General features: G+C 32.3%; 1 protein-coding gene across 1 annotated transcript in view; it reads right to left on the bottom strand.

Moving 5' to 3' along the window:
* Nucleotides 1-22,031, bottom strand: part of bchs (WD repeat and FYVE domain containing 3 bchs) — a 1,547,413-nt gene that overhangs the window by 1,131,409 nt on the left and 393,973 nt on the right. The window contains exons 13-16 of the mRNA XM_089597159.1: nucleotides 17,770-18,059; nucleotides 17,383-17,598; nucleotides 16,147-16,319; nucleotides 15,843-16,071 (exon numbers count right to left, since the gene is read on the bottom strand). Of these exons, the coding sequence (XP_089453285.1) occupies nucleotides 15,843-16,071; nucleotides 16,147-16,319; nucleotides 17,383-17,598; nucleotides 17,770-18,059 (908 nt within the window). The remainder of the gene's footprint in view (nucleotides 1-15,842; nucleotides 16,072-16,146; nucleotides 16,320-17,382; nucleotides 17,599-17,769; nucleotides 18,060-22,031) is intronic.

The following is a 22,031-nucleotide window of genomic DNA, read 5'->3' as shown; positions in this document are numbered from 1 at the left end:
TTCGTTAATTATTTTTTTCATTAACTACTGAAACATCTTTTGGCTTTACACTATTCGTTCGGTGTTTTCGAATATTGTAAGAAGTTATCAGCTGTTAAAAAATATTGAGCCACTTTTAATTACCTCTTACACTTAACGTTTTCCACATAGCATGCATTGGGTATGATTACATCGTTCGCATATAGACGCCTTAAGGTTACTGTACGTGGAGTAAAAGTTAGTTTTGTGATTTTCCATGAGACCTTAAAAATTTGTGTTGTAAAACTCTTTACTACGACCAGTTTGCAAGTTTGTTCAAACTCTTTCTTTTATTAACATAGTTTTTATAGCTGCAATCACATCTGTTCCAGTTTCGATGATGATGTTAACGGGCTCAGGTAACGTTTCACACTCGCGAAGTGATCATCATTCATCTACAAAAATATCGTGGTGTCATGAATACAGCCATAAACAAACTGCAAATAGAACTGCGCGTACCAGGATATTAGTATTAAAGACAGGGCACTAAACTAGCTCAGAAATCAGCCCGTAAAAATCTGAGCATCAACCTATTGGATGACTTATAAACAACACGATATGAATTATTCTCAAAACCCTGACGATATTAAGGCTACAAACGTAGCAGATAAAATTCTTTTGGAAAAGGCTTGGCAAAGCTTTAAAGCTCTTGATTAAAGTATTAGTGAAAAGGCTACCACTTTAGCTGTAAGCAGCGCAATGAAAGTGAAATCAAAATTAGGAATGGGTTTATCAAAAAATTAAAAAATTAAAAAATTAAGGAAAAAGAGTTTGAACGATAGTGACTTTAAAAAACTTCATTTAAAGTGCTAAAAAGTCTATGGTTACAAGTAAATGTGCTCGCAAAGTTGTAAGTTTTATTTTAAAAGGAGCTCGAGCAGCCATGAAAAAATCAGGTGGTAAGAAAAATATTAAAATACCATGCATGTTTGACATATCACAAAAGATTGAATATTTTTTTACCATACGTCATACCCACATTTGCAGATCCAAGCACTATAGAGGCTTTTACTAATGGTGCAAGTAGTATATTTAAAACAATGAATCAAGCAAACAAAGCCAAGAAACAGCTTGAAAAGAGTGCGAGGCGCAATAAAAAACGAGAGCTCTTTACTTGGTAAGGGTCTCTTCCTAAAATGACATAAAAAGGTTTAGGTCTATACTTTAAACCATGAAAGTGATTAAAAAAAAAATTTGAAATAAAACTGCCTAATAGAGCTCTCATAAAGAAAGATATTATAAAATATGCAAAATAATAAAGACACCACATTTTCGAGAAGTATGCCTGAGAAACGATATGCCAATTAGTGGTCCACATCAAAATGAATCAGCTATTGTTAATCTAGAGGATAAAGAAGGTCCTGGTACTCATTGGATTGCACACAAAAAGCAAGGTGATGACGTAACATAATTCGATAGTTTTGGCGACCTACAACCACCGCTAGATTTGATATTATATCACGGTGTTGGTATTATTAAGTATAATTACAAAAGATATCGAAAATTTAATACTTATAACTGTGGTCATCTCTGTGTAAGATTTTTAAGTAATAACCTTAACCGTAAGACTTTATAAGTAAGTGATAGAAAAAAATTTATCAATGAACCATCATGGGAAACATTTTTACTTTAAGTTTATTTAGGACATAATCTGTTCTTGAAGCACAATATTTTACTTCGATTAAGCTCTCACCGCAAAAAAAATTACATTCTTGGTTTAGTGGAATGACTCACATTAAATTTCATAGCTAATATTGAGGAGAGTGATAATAAATTTTACGTCAGTGAGGAGGTGGTGACTTTACTAACGGGTAGCTATGATTTTCAAGATTTAGAAAATTTTCTCATCGACATATCAACACCTAAAGATATTTCGGTAAGTGTACAGCTAAACAATAATATGCTTCATAGCGTGATTCTGTGTAGCCATTCAAGTGATTTTCGATCAGAAAATTAGTTGGGGTCAGTTTTAGGTTTTACAAAACGTATACTCGCACAAAATAAAACTTATGAGTCAAATAAACCTGTATGACTTTTTAAGATAAATTCACTTCAAGTTGAGTGTAACGTTTCTAGTGGAGCACATGTAAATAAATGCATACACAAATAAACCAACATGGGAAAGACAAATCAGTTATCAACAAGCAACTAAAGCATCAACACTTAAAAATGTTCAGTTTTCAAAAAGCCTAGGCTCAAAAGTGATCGTTAGCTAAAGTTTATTTACATATTTTCCTGCTGTTTCAAAGATTCAAGAAATTCTTAACATTCAGTTGTGTGTCACATTTGACGAATCTATCGCGCACTATTAAATTCATGCACATCAGCCTTACATTTTATTAGTATTTAACAAAAGTGATGAGATTCGCATCTTAATTCAACATCAAGGTTCATGTCTCTAACCCCAATAAAGCACTTTACACATTTGCGGACGTATTACATTAAACAATAATACTGCAGTAACGTAAACTGAGTTAGTTAATAATGATGTTTGTCATTTGTTTGAAGAAATTTGCTACGAACTTAATGCCATAGAAATAGACAAGTGCAAAAATGTTGGTGTAACAACTTTAATAAATGGTTGGATATTGCACTATGTTGGTATGTATATTGTATATCTATATAATGTATATCTATTGCGATGTATATATTGGTCAAAGTTCAATGCTAGAAAACGCAGGATGGCTAAATATTACAGTAACAAACTAATTGGTGAATAATAAAGGTTATTTTAATATTTCTACACCTTTAAGCATAATACTTGGCTTTGCTGAGGACTATCGTAAGGTTGTTGTAAGCACAAAGCATGAATCGATTCCCACAAGGTCAAGAAATGACTTAAATGCAGTCATACAATGAGCTGCTTATAATGCTTGCGAGAATTTTGAAATTTCATTGATTCGCGTAGAGTGGCTCATGCCTTATGACAATGCGTTAGACAGGCTAAAAATTCCCCTGCTCGATGTTTATTGCCAAAGAGCGATCTTGCTTGATGAGTTTTTGTACTTGGTAGCTGTAAAAGTAGTCTCTCTTTCAATGAACTTTAAAACACGTTTGGACTGTCAAAATATGAAATCAGCTCAGAAACCGTGCCTTGTCATTTTGGACTTTCAAACAAATCGTAAAGATCAAAAAATAATACATGCTAGCCGCTTTGATTATTGTGGTATGAGTAATGTTAAATTATCCGTTAACTCACAGTATTATCCCTACGGCAATCTCAATCCCAGTATCGACAACGAATCAGCTTTCATTACTCTACAGAATGTATGCAGTGCCAATTTTGAAAATTAAATTCATACTGTGGTAAGGAAATAGAACCCATGCTTCGTAAAAAAGATTTTATTACACATATGCCCATGCCCCTTATCATTATTATAGACTGCTTAAGATAAAATAAAGCTTTGAAAGCGCACCAGTCGTTACACGTTTGTTTGGAATACAATTGAAAAAATAAATTCTTGCAAGGAACAGCTGCCTACTGTCTAAATTAACACGATCGTATAATTGAATATAATTTTGTGAGTAGAGACGTAAAAAAACTTGTCTAGACTTGTCTGACAATTAAAATACTATAGCATTAGCCTTTTAAGTTAGTATTTATCGTGATGGAGCATGTAGTAAACATGCAGAGCTTCAAGAAGCCTGGTGATAATTATGTTTTAAAAGAGTTAACAATTCTTTCTCTTCATGAGAATGTCGAGCCATGAGTTTTTCTCTTTAAGCCACCATTTTCTTAGCGTAAATTAAATGATTAATACAAGCGATTAAATTTATGGCTTGAGCCATCAGGTGATATAAACTACACAGAAATCGGCAACGTACTTAAAGATGTTTTTTCAAATACGCAAAATTGTACAGATGCTTCAAAAATTTTTGTATTCAGCAAGATAAAGAAGAAGTGGCTCAAGAGATTTAACTTTCAAGTTACTGTTATGGCAGATTATACAGCATTTGAGCTACCAGCTTTGGCAAGCGCATGCTTACATTATAATGGTTCGAATTAATCCATGTAACAATGTTAAGAGAATGGAAAAACTTTATGTATAAGTGGAATGGAAAAATATCGCTACCTATAATGAAAAAAAATTGAAAATAGTGATTGCTTAACATATTTCCCTCAGTTCATCGCTATGTGAAAAAGTGGTAAAAGCGATAGCGAAGAGGAGAAGAAACCCTTCTTTAACGGTGAAGACAAGGGAAAGAAAAATAAGCCGTTTTTTTTAATTTTGAAAAAAATTACAGTCGATAGGTAATCATCAAACGAAGAATCTTTTTTTATAAATAAAGGCTTTTAAATAGTGTAGTGGTTTAAAAATGATGGAATTCATCATGGATATTTAAGGCTTTTGCGATGCAGGTGAAAATAAAATACCAAAAAGAGTTGCCGTAGTATCATTACAAGGAAACATTTTTAGGCATAAGATGATCAAGCCACCTTATACTTACAACGACTTTTCGTACAATGTTAAACTATGTTATAATCAGCATACGCTGAAAGAGCATGGTAGTAAGTGGTATGATGAAGACGAAACAATAAATCATTTAAATTACTATTTTGCTACTCTAGCTGAAAATCGTAAAATACTTTATGTGCGTGGAAGCCAAGTACTTCAGTTCACTCCTATAAAGTGAAGTTTATGATTTGTCAACAATTTGTCTTTCCTTGGAAAAAATTGAGAATTACTTTTTACCTATATGTCTTACACATGCACAACAGCATTTCAAAAACAAACAGCTATTTTGGGCACTTCGTAAAGCATACTTACTGACAGAATAGTTCATTAAGATTTTATCATCAAAAACCTCAACGCATGATAATGATGAGTGTTATAGTGCATACAAACATTTAAGAATTAAAAAAAATCCAGTCTGCTACATTGGTGAATATGTCGTCAATTGTGCATCAAAATAATAGAAATAATCTATAAAATTTTACTTGTACATGTTTGAAGTAAAGTTATGATCAATTAATCTTATGAACTAACATTTAATGTTTTTCTTTCGATTCCCTAAACGCAACCTTTTTATATTTCTTGGTCACAAGAGTTTAAAATTATGAAACGAAATAAACTTAACTTATGAATAATAATAAAAAAAAATTTTATAATTTCAAATCTTTAATAGCTAAATATGAGTAAGCCAATTTTAATTTATGCCAATGAGATGGTTAACTAACTGAGATATTGAGGACTTGAATGTAACAAAGCACGAATGAGATCTATGTTTTACAACAACGACTTGTATGAATGGCATGTACACATAAACATTTTTGAAATCTCAGCTATGATGCTGTCTGTATAATAATTGAAGATTATGAATACACTGATCTTACCTCGTGTGAGAAATCATGCGCTTGCACGTGCATACGACCACGTGTGCTTACACAGGAGTAACGTATAAGAATGTACGTTATTCCATGTGAGTGTATATATGAGCGTGTAAACTCAATCATAAGTAAGCACATGTATACGCGAGCGTGTGCATGAGGGCTAGAGCATGTGACGCTTGTCTAATAGCACGAAAAAGCAAAAGAGATAAAGCACTTGTTCCCCCATCCACGAATATGACGTGAAATCAAGCAAGAGAGAGCTTGTGTAGGTGGATTTCCGCTCCACCATGCTAGAGCGCAGAGGGGCTTGGGGCAGGTACCCTCGTACAACAGCACGAGGATTCCCCACCACCGTTCTAGGGGGGGGGGGAGAGTGGGTCCAGAACCTGCATAGCTTATCTAGTTACATTTCGTGCATGGTTGCATGGCAGTAATTAGTACATCAACTTAAACTAAGAATGTAATGTCATAAAATTAATTGCTGGTGCAGCTCACTTGACGCAAAGTAAGATTAAAAAACGTAACGACTCGCCTTCTAATAGTCGAAAGGCAAAACACCGTTGTAAAGCTTTTTAACAAAAAGTTTTTAGAAGGTGCATAAACAATTTTTAATAAGATTATTGTTTAACTCGATAGCCTATGCCATATAAAAACTCTTAATTAACCTTTTGTTAAAATTTGGAATAGATTAGTTTAGTAGTTTTTGAGATTTTCGCGAACAAACAAATAAACGCTTCCATTTTCTATAATAGTAAGCTGATGTACACTGGACAAGGTTCTGAAATTATTTCTAAGATTTTTCAAAATCTCAATATCAGCATTAAGTTTAAAATCAACGAAACTTTACAAAAAAAGTAATGGAATATAATCAAACAAAAGTAAACAACGAAAAATTTCTAGGAGTTCATAGCTTAAAGTGGGTCACTACAACATGCCCCAAAGAATGCATACATCAAACAGGATGACCATTTAATTGTCGTATAAAATCAGTGGATAGTAAGTGCTTGGGTACCTAAGTATAAAGTAATATTTCTATAAAACTGTTTGGCAAACAATACAATTATAAGTATAAGAATACCTTTTATGAAATAATATATTGTACGAACGTGGTGCAATTATCGTAGGAATCAGTATACATACAATTATAAAGTATGATTTCAATTAATATTTTAATATTTAATAAGTTAACAGTTATGAGCGATATATTTCGGAACAACATAATAAAAACAATATACAGGCTGGCTAGTACAAGTACGCTTTCATTGAATCTTCCGATAGTTCCAAAACATCTTCCTTCTGCCTACGCTTATTACATGTCTAACGTTACGCTCACAACTGTCACATACGCTTACAAACTTATTCCTAGTCCATATTTTATTCCCAAAAAAAATTGTATCTTGAAAATTAAGAAAAACCATCCTGTAGTATCACTTAAATAAGGTAGTATTACATGAATGTGTATCTCTCTTCAGGACGTTCATCACACATAGGTTTTTTTGACAGATATAATTCAAATGTCGAACGTATATTGAAACAGCATTATAAATACCCACGAAAATTACAGCTCGTTTGACTAAATTATTATTTTATACATGTTTAATTTAAAGAATTGAAATTTAACATGTAACCTTATAAAAAAACCACCCAAAATGACATTTATATCATCCATAGAAGTCTTCCCATTTTTTTGGTATTAAAGATTACTTTTAGATAAACCTATCAAACTTTTAAATACATCCATTGTGTTGATCCAGTTGGTTTTTAAATAAATTTAGAAAAAAGGGATCAAGTATGCGTAAAAGTATGTGTGTAAGAACATGCACATGAGAAAAACAATTGCCAGCTTTGCTGCACACATTTGTGCTCCTCTTACTTCTATAAACTTGTTCTCTGGTCACTCTGTAAAGAACATCCTTAAGTCAAAAAATCACTTTGATTACGAATGAAAAAATTGTGAAAAAATAGAACATAAACAAAATTAACTATTGCATTCGCACAGTACTAAAAAATTTTTTTTAATTTTTGAATATCTCATACAGTAAATACAAATTATCATTAAAAATAAGTAACAAACTATACGATGGATGCAGTAATCAAATTCCACATGTCAGGAATTTCTTCTTATTCTATATATCTGTCTTGACAACTAAACATGATTCCATTATGCAATAGGATCCAACCATTAAAAGGTAACGCTAATAATATCATTTTTAACTGACAAATATACAAATAACTTAAAATTTATTCAAGTCCAAAAAAACATAATTATAAAAATTAATGTAAATAAGACATCACCTTTCATTGAATACCTTACATAATTAATGGTAAGTATTACAAACATTATAATAAATACTTATGCATCATAAATAAAATGTAAATCACACGTTGCAGTTATTTGTTTACGTTAACAATCACTTATTTTAAGAACATTATTTTTTGCTGTACTAATCAGCTCATCTGGTTTATATAGTACCTGTGTTGGTAAAACAGTGTCAACTTCGTTGGCCGACACAAATATTTTTTCTTTCTTTCGGAAAACTTGATAGTTAATAAACTTTTCTTTATTTTTTAAATATTTTCTAGATACCGTTGGTCATAAATTATTATCATCCACTCTTCAGTTTCAAAACGTTTAATTAGTTAAAAGGATAAAACATTGTGATGCTCATCACCATTCATCACAATTTCTTCTATTTTGTATATTACTGTACTGTCAATACGATCTTTTTACAACCAGTTTTAAAATTACAAGTAGAGCACGATAAGTAGTTAAATAATAGGATTTCACTATTATATTAAGACCACATGACTTAATAAACTTTTGAAGTTCCTTAAGCTGGCTTTGAATTATCATGAACAAAAATATCAAAATTTTTCATACTATTTTTATAAATAAAAAAAAATAAAACGAGAAATGAAAAAAATAAAATAAAACAAGAAACAAAGAAAAAAATAAAACAAGAAATTAAAAAAAAATAAATAAAAATGAAAAAATTATAAAGGGAATTCAAACAACAAACCAAGGATTATGAATGGGTCATGGGACCCACGGTAAGAACGAAGTTCTTTAAACATGAGATGAGTATAGACACAATTTCTCAGGTAACAAGGGGGTCACCAGACCCACAAGAAGAACGAAGCTCTGTAAACGTTAGTACTGCATTCATGTTGATTACTAAAACAAAAACTTGAAAAACAATAAAAAAAAAAAAAAAACAATAGTTTACTACTCACGATGGTTGAACTTCGTGAGAACGTCGTGCATAAATACAGTACTCACGAAGTTCAACCATCGTGAGTAGTAAACTATTTTTTTTTTTTTTTTTTTATTGTTTTTCAAGTTTTTGTTTTAGTAATCAACATGAATGCAGTACTAACGTTTACAGAGCTTCGTTCTTCCTGTGGGTCTGGCGACCCCCTTGTTACCTGAGAAATTGTGTCTATACCCATCTCATGTTTAAAGAACTTTGTTCTTACCGTGGGTCCCATGACCCATTAATACCCCCTGGTTTGTTGTTTTAATTCCCTTTATAATTTTTTCATTTCTTTTTCTTTTTTTTTTAATTTCTTGTTTTATTTTTTTCTTTGTTTTTTATTTTATTTTATTTTTTTCATTTCTTGTCTTATTATTTTTTTTATTTTATTTTGTAACATTTTTTTTATTTTTTTGTATTTCCTTCATTTATTTTCTTTTTTTATTTTCATACTTAATCTTTTTCTTTTCATTTCCTTTTTTATTTCATTTTTATTCATTCCATTCTATTTATTCATGTCTTTCGTAATTTCATTTCATTTTATTTTCATATTTCATTTCATTAATTTTTTTTGAAAATTTTTTTTTACTTATTTTTTTGCGATTTCATAGCCCATTAATACAACTTTTGTTTTATTTTTATTTTTATATTTATTTTTTTTTTTTCATTCCCTTTTTTATTTCTTTTTTTTTCATTCTATTGTATTTATTCGTGTCTTTTGTAATTTTATTTTATGTTATATTTATATTTCATTCCATCAATTAAAAAAAAATTTTTTTTTTACTAATTTTTTTGCGATTTTATAGCCCATTAATACAATTTTTGTTTAATTTGTATACAATTACTCAATGACATTGTGGCACTATGTAATTATGAAATTAAAAATAAGTGCCCATAAAAACCATTAAAATGATATGAAACTCGAAATACATTTCTATGATGATCTTACATAATTCATTTATAATTGATTTAATAAATTACTTCATTTATGTAATTATGTGATAACGTAACATAATTTATTTGTCGAATTCGAAATAAGCGCTTTGAAAAACCATTGATACGTTCTTCAATTGATGCACTGAAAAAAAAATCAAGCAACTGTAGCATGAGAATCTATACTGCGTTAGTATGACTATCGATTCATGCGTGCAATGCTCGGATTTCAAGTATAGATCGTATAAGATGCGCTCAAAGTAATATAGTATGGTCTGCTAGCGTATACACTATGACACACACGGTCGTAGCACGTGGAGCCCATGCGCAAAGTGTTTCGCGTGTACGCACGCTGAATTCGAGTGAGAGCTATAGGCATACCCTATACATAACATACGCGGTCTGCAATACGCATTCATAACAGCTGATATACTGATGTGATATGTGTTATGTTCGTGTGATTTTATGTGTATAATGATGAATAACCAAGGTAATAGTTAATTTTTAATGAGTACTAAATAAATGTGGCGATTGTTCATCATTAATTACTAATATTTTGTTCAAGTGTACTACATGTGAATTGTGCTCAACTTTATTTGTCAACACCCTGCGCTGAGTGAATTATATCCATATATATATATATATATATATATATATACTAGCAGCCCCCCGTCTTAGCTTCGCCCGAGACTTACTAAATAAAACACCGTAGTGTGTTGACACGTAATGTGAAACATTTTTAGTTAGAAAATTTTACACACATTCCCGATACATCTTAGAACAAAAATCTTCTTATTAAAAACATATTTTTTCGGAATCCATATAGTTTATTTGGTCAAATAATAAGGTGTACAAATTCAAAAAAATAATTATGCTGAAAAGTACTGTGCATTCTTTATGCCATAAAATAATCGATGGCTATAAGAAGTTGTTGATTTGGTTTCTTCTGTGTAATTCACGAAAAGGGCTATTTTTTAAAGCTGTTAACATATAAAACCCCCAAAAAATTTATATTAAAAAAAAATTGTTTTTTCTCATATCTCACAATTTTATTACCAGAGCAACAAAGTCCTGGACCTTAAACCCAACATTTTTATTGCCACAAAAACACAAATACATTTTCTACTTATTAAAAAATCTGAAGTAGGATCTTTGAAGATTTCAGAGATTGCTGTGAGGGTACAATGAAAAGCTGATCTCTCACGTAATGGACTCTTAAGTTGACGATTTTGACGCTGCTGTTTCAATCTCGATAAATTTTCTGCGTCAGTTTCTTGACGCCTCAAATTGTATTCATTAGATACATTTAAGGTTTTCTTTCCAATATACCCTTTTGCGACTATTGGTATGCTTACGACTTTTATGACCCCTAAAGGCTATTTTCAGTCAACTTTGTTAATTTTAATACATTTGTTGGCAAGGTAGTTCGACGTCCGATGGCCCTAAAAAAGACCGGTGAGCTTCTTAAGTTAACTCTTTTTTGACTGCAGTTAACAGCATTGTGACTGCCTGGATACCTCAGGGTGATCTTCTCTGGCTTACTGTTGAAGACCCAGACTGATTGGGAGAAAAATTACAAAGTCCGAAGCTTTGGGGCTAGTTGTAGTGCTCTTTCCCAACGTCTCCCGGTATAACGTCAAAGACGTTGGTGTCTAAAGCACCTTTTTTATTTTGCAGATTTAGTTGTTTTGGTGATTTTAGATGGGGAGATTGGTTAGTGATACTTGTCCAGTGGAGGCTGTCCCGTTGGCTCAAGTTTTTTTTTCCTTTATAGCTGTTATAGGTTTGCCCAGCGCAGACCTTGGAGAGGATCAGTGATTCCTGGTTGAATGCTTAGAGTCGAGAGGGTAATATAGAGTCGTCGGTCACCGGGTTTCCCAGCCTTGTGAAGAACAACTCCGTAGGTGACGTCTGCCAGTAAATAGCTGACTTGGTTTAATAGTGCCCGTCTTTAGTTAATATAGTCTTTTAGTTGACGAATCGCTTCCGGAAATGTTAATAAAAATGTATTTGTTGGCAAGGTAGTTTACACTAAGGTGGCCCCTAAAAAGAACCGATGAAATTGATGGTTAAGTAGGGAACGTAAATACTTATAATGGCCCTAAAAAGCGCCAGTGGTGAAACTTCCAGGCTATTCTTTTTTATTATTCCTGATGATGAAGAGCTGGCTACGGGTTGCTTGATTCTTACCCTGGGAGTCTCGATGTACGGAGACTGTGATGGAGGGAGGTACGCCGCTGACCAAAGAATATCTCGTCTCGGGTCGTTTCCCGGATAACCATCTGCTCAATTGCTCATCTTTAGACGGGAACATGTGGGTAAGCGCGTTGGGGACGCGGACTACCAAGAAGGTAGCCGTTGTGGCTTCCCGTGCCCATCAGAGCTGTTTTTCCTTGCTTACATTTGTAGCCACAAATTCTTTAGTTACACCAGGTGGGAAGGTGGGACTGCCACACAACTCTGAAGAGTTGGTGCAGATTTGTGCTCTGGCTAGATATGTCTCCTGGTATTCTGGCAGAGACGGCACCGGTTGGAATTAATTTATTTTTCTTTGATCGCACTCGTCGAGAATGAGGGTGAATGGACACCCAGGTCCCTTCTCCCTTAGAGAAGAGTGTCGTCCGTTACCGGGATACCCAGCTGCAAGACTATTATCAGCTTTCTCTGTACAGCTCGTTGAATTGCCGTAGCTCGACTACAACACTATAGAGACGCTCCAGCGTTTTATAACCACACTTATTTAATTATGTTGCAGGTAGCTTCGATTTTATGTCGACGCCACCTAGCGGATTTTACTGAACTAAAGTGAAAAGCTGGCATATTTTTGCAAAACTTTGAGCTCATTTATTGCTATTGTTATTAAATTTTTTAAGATAAAAACTATACTAAAACCATCTAGGAAGTATCATGAATCAGTGTGCAAAATTTCAGCAAAATCGGTTCAGTAGTTTTCGCGGTTAGCGATTACAACGGTTTTAGCGACTTTGCTTCATATATTAGTAAGATATATATATATATATATATATATATATATATATATATATATATATATATATATATATATATATATATATATATACAGAGAGAGAGAGAGAGAGAGCGGAGACAATCACCGAAACATCAGTATACGTTACAATTTTGAAGGTTACACGGCAAAAGGTAAATTAATAAACACCTGTGCCAGCGCGAAAAGATTAAACAGTATGACAATGCCAATAGAAATATTCCTCATAGTTTTTGTAAAATTTTTTAGAATTACTTTAGGTAAATACAAAAATCATTTTTTGTTACCACTATGTGTTAAAATGATGGATTTAATTAATTATGTACTATGATGTTAATCACATCGGTTAATATCAGTAGAAGTTGGAACTACGTATTTATATCCAAAGAATTGTTTTTTATTGAGTCTTGATTATATCAATTTATTAGGATTTTTCTGCCATATTAATATATAAAAAATTTTTTTTACGTAATATTTTATCATAGGACAGCCCTTGAATTTACAGTAATGTGTATTCTAACAGATTAAGTTAGTGAGCACAGTGAAAAAGACCAACCCCATGATAGGCACGTAGAATACCTGAGATGCCTGTGCATCACATTCAAAATCAGTATGAGTATACACACGAAACACTTTGCGCGTGAGCTCCACGCGCTACGACCGTGTGTGTCACAGTGTATACGCTAGCAGACCATACTACATTCATTTGAGCGCATCTTATACCGTCTATACCTGTATCGCACAGTGTTACTATGTGAACCGATGCGTTTAACCCAATACTTCTCTTACATTGTCGATATATGGATGGTATTCATGCTACAGATGCTTGATTTATTTTTCCGTGTACGTTCTTCAACTCTATTCTACATGTTTATTTAAATTTTTTTTTTTTAGATGTATTATTTCGAAAATAAATACATAATTTATAAAACAAATACATAATTAAATGTATTATCAGTGAATACATTTAAAAATGGAATGTTACAGTTACGAACCACACCATAAGTACAAGAAACCGAGTTCCTATAGTCAGCAGCGCTCGTAGCAAAGTGGGTAAGGTACCGGACTTGTATGCAGGAGGTTGAGGGTTCAAATCTCTTTATTGGAAAATGTTTTTTTTTTTTTTTTTTTTTTTTAGAATTGTAAAAGAAACAATTCAAAGTGAAATAGAAATTATGGTGGGAAAATAATAATTTCTTGGGAGGGGGAATGGTGGATAAAGGTGTGCAGAAGAGTAACACGGCACGGTTGGCAGATATACATATATAGTGGGGAGAGGGGAAGTGTATAGAGAACAGTAGGTGAGGGGGACGGGGTAAGGGGGGAAACTGGAGAGGAAGAGACTCCGGGTAAATCACTTTCGTTTCAAAAAAAAAAAAATCTGTCGGTTTGAAAATTCCAGCCCCCCGAGTAACGCAACATAAAGAACTTCGTTCTAATAATAAATTAATTTTGCTGCTTGATTCATTCATTCATTTAACTATGTCGTTTGCCCATAAAATTTTATAGCCAAAAGTTACATGTCCATCGCACATTTTTTGGAGTGGGCCTCTAATTGCATTGGCTACACTTTTGCTATGACTAGCAACTGTATGAATAAATTAAAAACACACTTAGGCATGAAAATATGTTATATTTAAACGGATAAACTAGCATAATATTACAAGGTTCTGTAAGTTAAGCTGAGAATGATTTCAATAACTTTTTGTTGTGATCGTAAAAAAACAACTGCAACGTCTGATGTATGCATTATTTATAATGCATAATTATTTACTATAAAATTTGTGATATTTACCATTAATTATGTAAATAATGTAACGTAAGCTGATACACTATTTACATAAATTTTTATAGTCATCTTTTTTTGGGACTTAAATAAATTTAGAGTTACTTGCATATTTTTCAGTTAAAAATGATATTATTAGCGTTACCTTTTTAATAATTTAGCCCCAATATGTAATAGAGTCCTGTTTAGTTATCAAGACAAATTTATTACAAAACAAATACTTCATGTGGTACAGCATTGAAACGAGAATCTGGTTTAATAAAGCAGTACAAGTCCTTGCTCAGCTAGTATTTTTCAAAAATTAAATATTATAATCTTCTGTTCAATGAAAACCAGTGTCACATAGCCTCACATTATTATACACGATTTTTCTATCTTTTTTGAGGGTATATAGAACAAGAAAAAATTTATTTTCAAGGTGGGCCATGAAAAAAAATTTAATTTTTTTTAGACACGTAAGTGCAAATTTGGATTGGATTTCCTTGTTTATGACCTTGTTTTGTTACAATAAAAAAATTATGCACTGTATATTGTCTGAAGCATAAACACATCGTACATACACAATAGAATACTTTAAGACTGTAAAAATTGTTAGTTCTAAAGAATCTAAATTTATAAATAAAAAACTGCACTGAAATTAGTTCCTGATTTTTTAACTTTACAATTTTAGTAATATGATTAATATAAAGCGATATATCTTACTTATTTAAGATAAGTTAACTAACCCATACTGGCCAACGAATGGATCTTAATCGGTACTGTGTACAATAGATAGTACAACTGTAAAAGATACTTATCTTCTACTTCTGCGGAGTTTTCGGTATCTTTCATCTTACTTCTGAAGAAGTTAGTTTTTGTGTCACTTTTTTATTTAAAAAATTTTTTTATTCAAGGGCTGAAGTGAAGCATCCTTATACAATATTTTGCAATTGTATAATTAAATTAGTAATACGGTATTTACAAAATTTTTTCGTACTTAAACTACTATTTCAAGACTGTCCCGTATGGTAATTAAAAGACAATATAAGATCGTATGATTGCTTACTCAAATAATTAAAAAAGTACTAGGCTTTAGAATCTGCTTTTGTTGAGAAATTAAACTTAAAATAATGATATAATATTTTTGATTATTTTCTAGAAACAATACGTTGTGAGTTTTATCTTAAGAAAACATCAATAATGGACAATTATTATTGCAGTGAAACAAAGTTATTCTACAGCTGTATAAAAATTAAAGAAAAACTTTTAGTGAGATAATCATGCAAGGCTTCTTACAGGTTTTACCTTTTATTCAGAAGTCAGATCAGCACAGAGTGAGTTTCGTACAAGAACAACACCAAAAATTTAAAGAAAAAAAACAAAAATGTATTAAATTTTAAGTAAAAAAAATTACTCTTACTGATATAGCTGTATCACGAAGCTAAGAAAATTATTCTCTGACTTTTTGTCTTGCGATAGGGACTTAAGAACTTTTTGAATACGAAACTCAATAAATGTAAATATTTTACAATTTACCTGGAAATTGTGGTGCTTGCAAGCTTCCCATGTAATGTGGACCTAACTTAAATAAAGTTGCTATATTTTGTGAATTCAATACTTCTTCCATAAAATAACATGGACCTTGCTTCCATTTAAGTCTGGACAATCTTCGCCAAAATGGAGGCGTACCTATATAGCCATATACAGGTGATCCAACTATTAAATTAGCCGTGGCTCCACCAGGTAATTGACTGATATAATGAAGCTTCATCGAAGAGAAAAAACTATAATCTATTGCATTTCATGATTGTAATTTTAAAAAAATGTGAACAAAAGTTACCTTTTGGCTATGAATATGTTGACCATCGAGATACAATAAAAAACTTGAATTTTTTAGTACAGCACGATTTAATACTATTGCAATATGGTGCCATTGACCTTCATGTAGTAACTCAGGACACCAAACTCTAGCACCATAATCACCAGTTCCTTCTGGCTCCCAATCGCCAAGACCTTAAAAATGTTTACGTGTATATCAATATTTTATTTCACACACTATTGTTCTACATCATCAAACCCGTATTTTTAAGGGCTTAAAGATTGAATCCACGTAATAGTCAATTGGTAAACAAGGTAATGTGGCATTACAAATAAAAGTTACAAACAAGGGTTACAATTTTATAGACTTATTGGTAGAAAACGTTTGAATACAAATCCACGGTTCCAAAATATTATTGGGTTGGGTTTGGGATTATATTGGGTTGCTCATAAGAAAAGAAAGACTAGCTATATTTGACTTACTAAAACATTAAAATTATTTTAAAAATACCTGAATGTATCCATTAGGCTACAAAATAATAGTGATCATAAATGCTTGATCACCAAAATTTTGATTGTTAAATGGTGTTAGTTTTTTCATTTATGAAGAAGCATGGTAGCAGCACGTATCAGTGTGTGAGTGTAAGGGGATGTGTGGCACCACACCCTCATTTACGTCTTATTTTTCTCCCGGCCAAATAGACTAAATTACTTTCAGTTGTATTAGGTGATATTCGTAAATTGAAACAAATATAAAATTCTCTTAAAATTCATAAGAAAGTTTGTTAAATAAAAAATTGATACTAGAATGTAAGGAAAAAATAATCTAACGACAGTAAAACTTTTAAACTAAAGTACATTTAACAAGATTCCGTTAAGGAATGAAATACGATAAGAAGACACATATAACATTTAAAAAAAAAGAATTATTTATGTAATTAAATGTATCAAACATATTAAATAGAGTAAAATAATAGTAAGTAAAAACAAATTTCCACTGTAAAAACAAGTAAAATCTTAATAAAAAAAGTAAGTTTCTGACGATTGCAATTATTGTATGCAACGTTCACTTTACTCTTATAGCTCATTATTATAGCACGCATACTCAAATAAGGACATTTGGAAGCCTTAGTGTACGATTTTTGTTTGAGGAAAAAGAATGTTTATTTAAAGAATATTTCTTTATCCATGGATGATAAAAAGAGAAAAAAATTTGTAATACCACACACATGTTACAAGCTACTTTGTTGTAAATTACATTGTGGTAGTGGTGTCTCTTGAGTTGAGATAATAATTGCTTTGTCACGGGCACTAATAACAGCACTAAAGCAAAGTAAATCTCTGTTTGATTGTACAGTACGAATTAAAGTTAATAGTCTGATGCTGTGATAATCTGTTTGAGGATCGCAAAATTTATCGACACATATCCATGTGCTGTATGTTAAACCAGTTTGGGGTGGAAAGAACCGATCACCTGAAAAAATTATTCATTTATGTGTAAATGTATTTATAACATGAAAGATCTCTTCACTAACAAAAAACTACAAGTTAATGATTTTGTTGTAATAATAAGTGTTATACACAAGATATAACAGTGATAGAATTAACAATAATTAAATTGTCTACTAGTAAATAAAATTTAAACCTGAGCCAATGCCACCAGCTACACTGTTGTCAGCTGATGTTACAGTTACTTGCGTTGTACTCTGAGGTGCAATGCTAGGTATATAAAGACAGGCAAAGCTTTCTGAGCTCATATCAAACTCAACGAATGGTGGTAAGGTGCAAGAACCATGTGCTCTGAAATCTTTCGGCGTTGTCATTGAAACTAAGGTTTTTATTCTTGTTAAAGGGACAGGGCTCCCACGAACCGATTGTGGTTCAATGTTATCCGGGGAGATGCAGCACAGAGGGTCACCCAATCTCAAAAATTCTCTGAAATTCAGAATAAAGTACAATTTGAATGAGTTTTTTATATAGTAAAGCTTGTTTTAATTAGTACAATCTAATTTGTAATTATAAATGAATCGTTTACATTGTACGTTCCAAGCACATTACTTTAATTATAAATTAAATTAAAAATATAGTTTATAAAAAAGAACTTGCTGTCTATAGTATTTGTACAAATCTTATAAATTGAAAGCATCTTGGCTAACTACGGTATTAATGCGAGATCAGTTTTTCCCAAGGCAAGTTAAGCTGAATAATACCGTAGAATCGATGCTTTGAAGACATTGAAATGGTTTTTAAAAGGACTTAATGAACTGACAGTACTTACATTTTTCAGTCAAATCTAACTGGCAAAGTACGAATACACACATCAGCAGTTTTATCATGTAGTAAGTGCAAGTATTACTTAAGCACACATACTTATATTTAAGACTTTTACAATTAAACACTTTTTAATTTACTATAATACTTAAGTAGATATTTAGTAAATAAAATTTTATATCTATTTACAGAAGAATATAGTACTACAAAAGATTTTGATACAGTTATACCCAATCATTTACTAAATGTACTTAACTGATATAAAGTATTACGGATAGAGCACCAATAGAATAAGAACTCTGTTCTATATACTTAATTTAAATAGTTTAAATAGTTACATACCTCCTAAGAGTATCAACTTTTTTTTGTGCAACAACAACCTTAGAAGATATTAAGGAATCCAAATTATAATTACAAAAAAAACCGTGGTCAAGAACTTTACTTTCAAAAAGATCTGTACTAAAAACTTAGCATTGTTACACGTAGTCTTGAAGGAGTCCATCCCTATTCAGTGCGAAGCGTCTCAGAAGTGATGTTTTCGGGAGTGGGTTACGCACCGAGCCTATCGCCCAGCTGCTGGCACTTACGGTGCGATCTCTCGCATACGAAAAATGTGTGTTCGATGGTATCTTCCAACGCCGGGCAGTAAGTACACCTGGGTGATGCTATCATAATCATGCTATGGAGATAGGCACAAAACTGGCCGTGTCCAGATAGGAACTAGGCGAGGTAGTAACTAATCTCTCCGTGTCCCGTTCGTTTCCTCCCGCCTGTCATCGCAACTTTCGTCACCGAATCCCTAGAATTTCTTTTAGAAGAATCCAGTCCTCTAGTGCAAACAATTCGATGTAAATCGTTCGTGCTATCACCATAACAGTAGTGGAGGAGATTGTGCAGTAAGAGCACGCGATCATTAGGAATCCAATTTGCTGCACCGAAGAAGGGCGCTCTTCGACATTCTGTCTCATCAGCGTATCCTCCTATACCTCCGTACCAAACAGAAGTATTCAGTTGAAGACTGACGCAAGAAGCCATATTTTGGCTTCTTGCAGGGCCTTAACTTTTGGCATTAACCGTGCCAGCGATCTCGTAAGCCCACCGGCTTTGTCAGCTACTCTTTTAATGTGCTTCCAAGAGGTTAGTGGAAAGTCGACCTACACTCCTAGATCGCAAACCACGGAACTCACGCAGATAACCTCACCCACAAAGTTCAGGCAGAAGTTCCCCCAAAACCATCTCTGTCTTCTGGATTGCCAGTTAAAAACTATAATCCTGAAGCCACTCCAACACTATCGCAACTGCTTACGAGATTTTGCTATCAGCCTCCTCCCGTGATCTCACTGTGACGTGGAATGCTATGTCACCTTGGTGGTAAAGACTCTCTGGACTACTGCATCTGTCTTTTTAGGGTTAAATCTTGCTTTCATCGTCTTCAGTACACCAGCAAAGGTTTGTCCTTCACTGCAAGGACTTAAAGCATTTTATCCACCATTGAGTATAGTTTTCATCTTTAGCAAGAACATCTTCTAGTCACCACAGCTGCTTTTAAGTAATTGAGCGCTGCCTCAATGCCATTTTTGATGGCGTTGGCAGTATTTTTATTCTTCACGATTATAGCTGCGAGCATTTTTTCAAGCTCACTTTTTGCAAGTTGAACTTGCTCAATCGATTCATTTCGCTTTGTTCTCAGCTTTGCACCATCGTTTTCCATAGAGTCAAGCTCGTCTTGCATTTGGTTGCTAAAAACAGTGACGTTGCTCTCCTCACTCTTGTTACTGCCGATACTCGAGACACTTGGTTGTCGTCCCTTATCTAAAAATGGCCATGGGACACCCAACAGTCTCTCCTGGCCAGGAATAGCGTCTTTGTGCCCCCCCCCCACCTCAAATCAATGTGACAGAACGTCTAGCTACCTTGTCAACAAATAATTCACAATCTAATAAAGATGACAAAAAACAGCCATTAGGGCTAACAAAAGTTTTAACCATACCTACTGTAGTAAAAGAACAAATTGAAAGAAAAACTATAAATGGTTCAATTTTGAGCATCAAGAATGTAACGCAGAACATTCATCGAGATAGAAACAGCAGGGCAGCGTAAAAATCGACGACTAAAGAACTTATTAAGCAAGTAATCAACTTTCCATTGTAACCATGAAAGTTATCACTTAAACCTTTTGAATTTTTAAATAGGTAGAGAAAAAAGTAGTTGTTTTCATTGTCATGATAAAAATAGAGAGATTAAGCTACAGGACTTTGTTGCTCTGGTAATCAATTTGTGAAATTAGAAAAAAAATTTGTAGTTCTATATTTTTTGTCAGTTTCAAATCTTTAGTTTAAATTCATAGCCCTTTTTATTCATTATAACGTAAAAAAGTGGAAATCAACGATTTCTTAGGGCTAACAATTATTTTATGGCATGAGGGACGTACTATGTTTTCAGCATCATCATATATTTTTTACTTTTTACAGCTGATTATTTAACTAAATAAAATGTATAGCTTCTAAACTAAATTAAAAAAAAAAACAGTTTTTCATTCCAAAAAGTGTCAAGACTAGAAGCAAGATTTTTAACTGAAAACATTTCATATTACTGTAATAATGTTGTGATGGCTTTTAAAGTTTTATTGCAATATTTTCGAAAAGCCATTGTAGTACCCTAAAAGTAAAATAAATCAAGAAAGTCTGGTTATAGTGTAGCATTACGATACTATTCTTAATTCCATTTTATACAAAGGTGGTATAAAATATAAATTTTGAGGTAAAATCAAGCTGAATAAGACAACTATGCCAGGGTAGAAATAAGCAAATGAGGGATAATAGGGGCGGAGCGGGTGACTAGAGGTAAATCAAGCTTTAAGAACAACAAGCGGGATTATTCGACTGTTAAGAATTATTTAGACGGCTTCCGGATAATTAAATCAAACTTACCAGGTTCTTTGATTTTTGATATAAACTCAAAAGGTTTATTTGGAAAGTATCAAAATATTTAATTAAAAATTCTAAGAAAAATTTTTTTTTTTCAAATACGATAGATTTACTTACTAGTTACAAGTTAAAGCTTAAATAAGTTTCAAACTATTTCACTAGCAAAATATTCCAGTCACTTTAATTTTTAATTAAAAGTGTGTGCATATTAAATTAAATCCTAAATAAACTTTTTTGATGAAAAAAGAAGTCACGAAAAATTTAATAAAATATGTTCTTTGAGATAATTTTAATTTAAAATAAGTCGCTAAGTCCATCTTTTGTATTTTAATATTTTGCAAATAAAACCTTCAAGTAGTTTTTGACGGTACATCCTCTGAGTCCTCTGAGTATTTCTCAATGATTCAAAAGAGATAATATTGTGAGGTAAATTAAAAATGCTTTATTAGTTCTTGTAGAAGTATAGAAAAAATGCGCACAGGATGTCTGAGGGGAAAAAGCTCTAAGGTTCTTTAAGCTAATTTTTTTTAATGTTTAGTAGTTAACCGTATCTTATTCTGTAACATATTACCTCTTTTTATTGAAAGTGTACAAACAGGCTAATAAAAGCTGCTAACGCTTCTAGTTTTGGAAAACCTAATTAATATCCTAAAGTACGTTTGAAAACAAATTTTCAAATCATCTTTCTAATGAATCAAAACGTAGTTAA

Source organism: Copidosoma floridanum, unplaced genomic scaffold, assembly GCF_036245765.1.
Source record: "Copidosoma floridanum isolate Cflo_tuat_1 unplaced genomic scaffold, Cflo_Japanese_pri ptg000030l, whole genome shotgun sequence".
NCBI classification, from domain to species: Eukaryota; Metazoa; Arthropoda; class Insecta; order Hymenoptera; family Encyrtidae; genus Copidosoma; species Copidosoma floridanum.
Note: the sequence above shows the minus strand (reverse complement) of the source record. Positions and strands in the feature narration are given on the sequence as shown.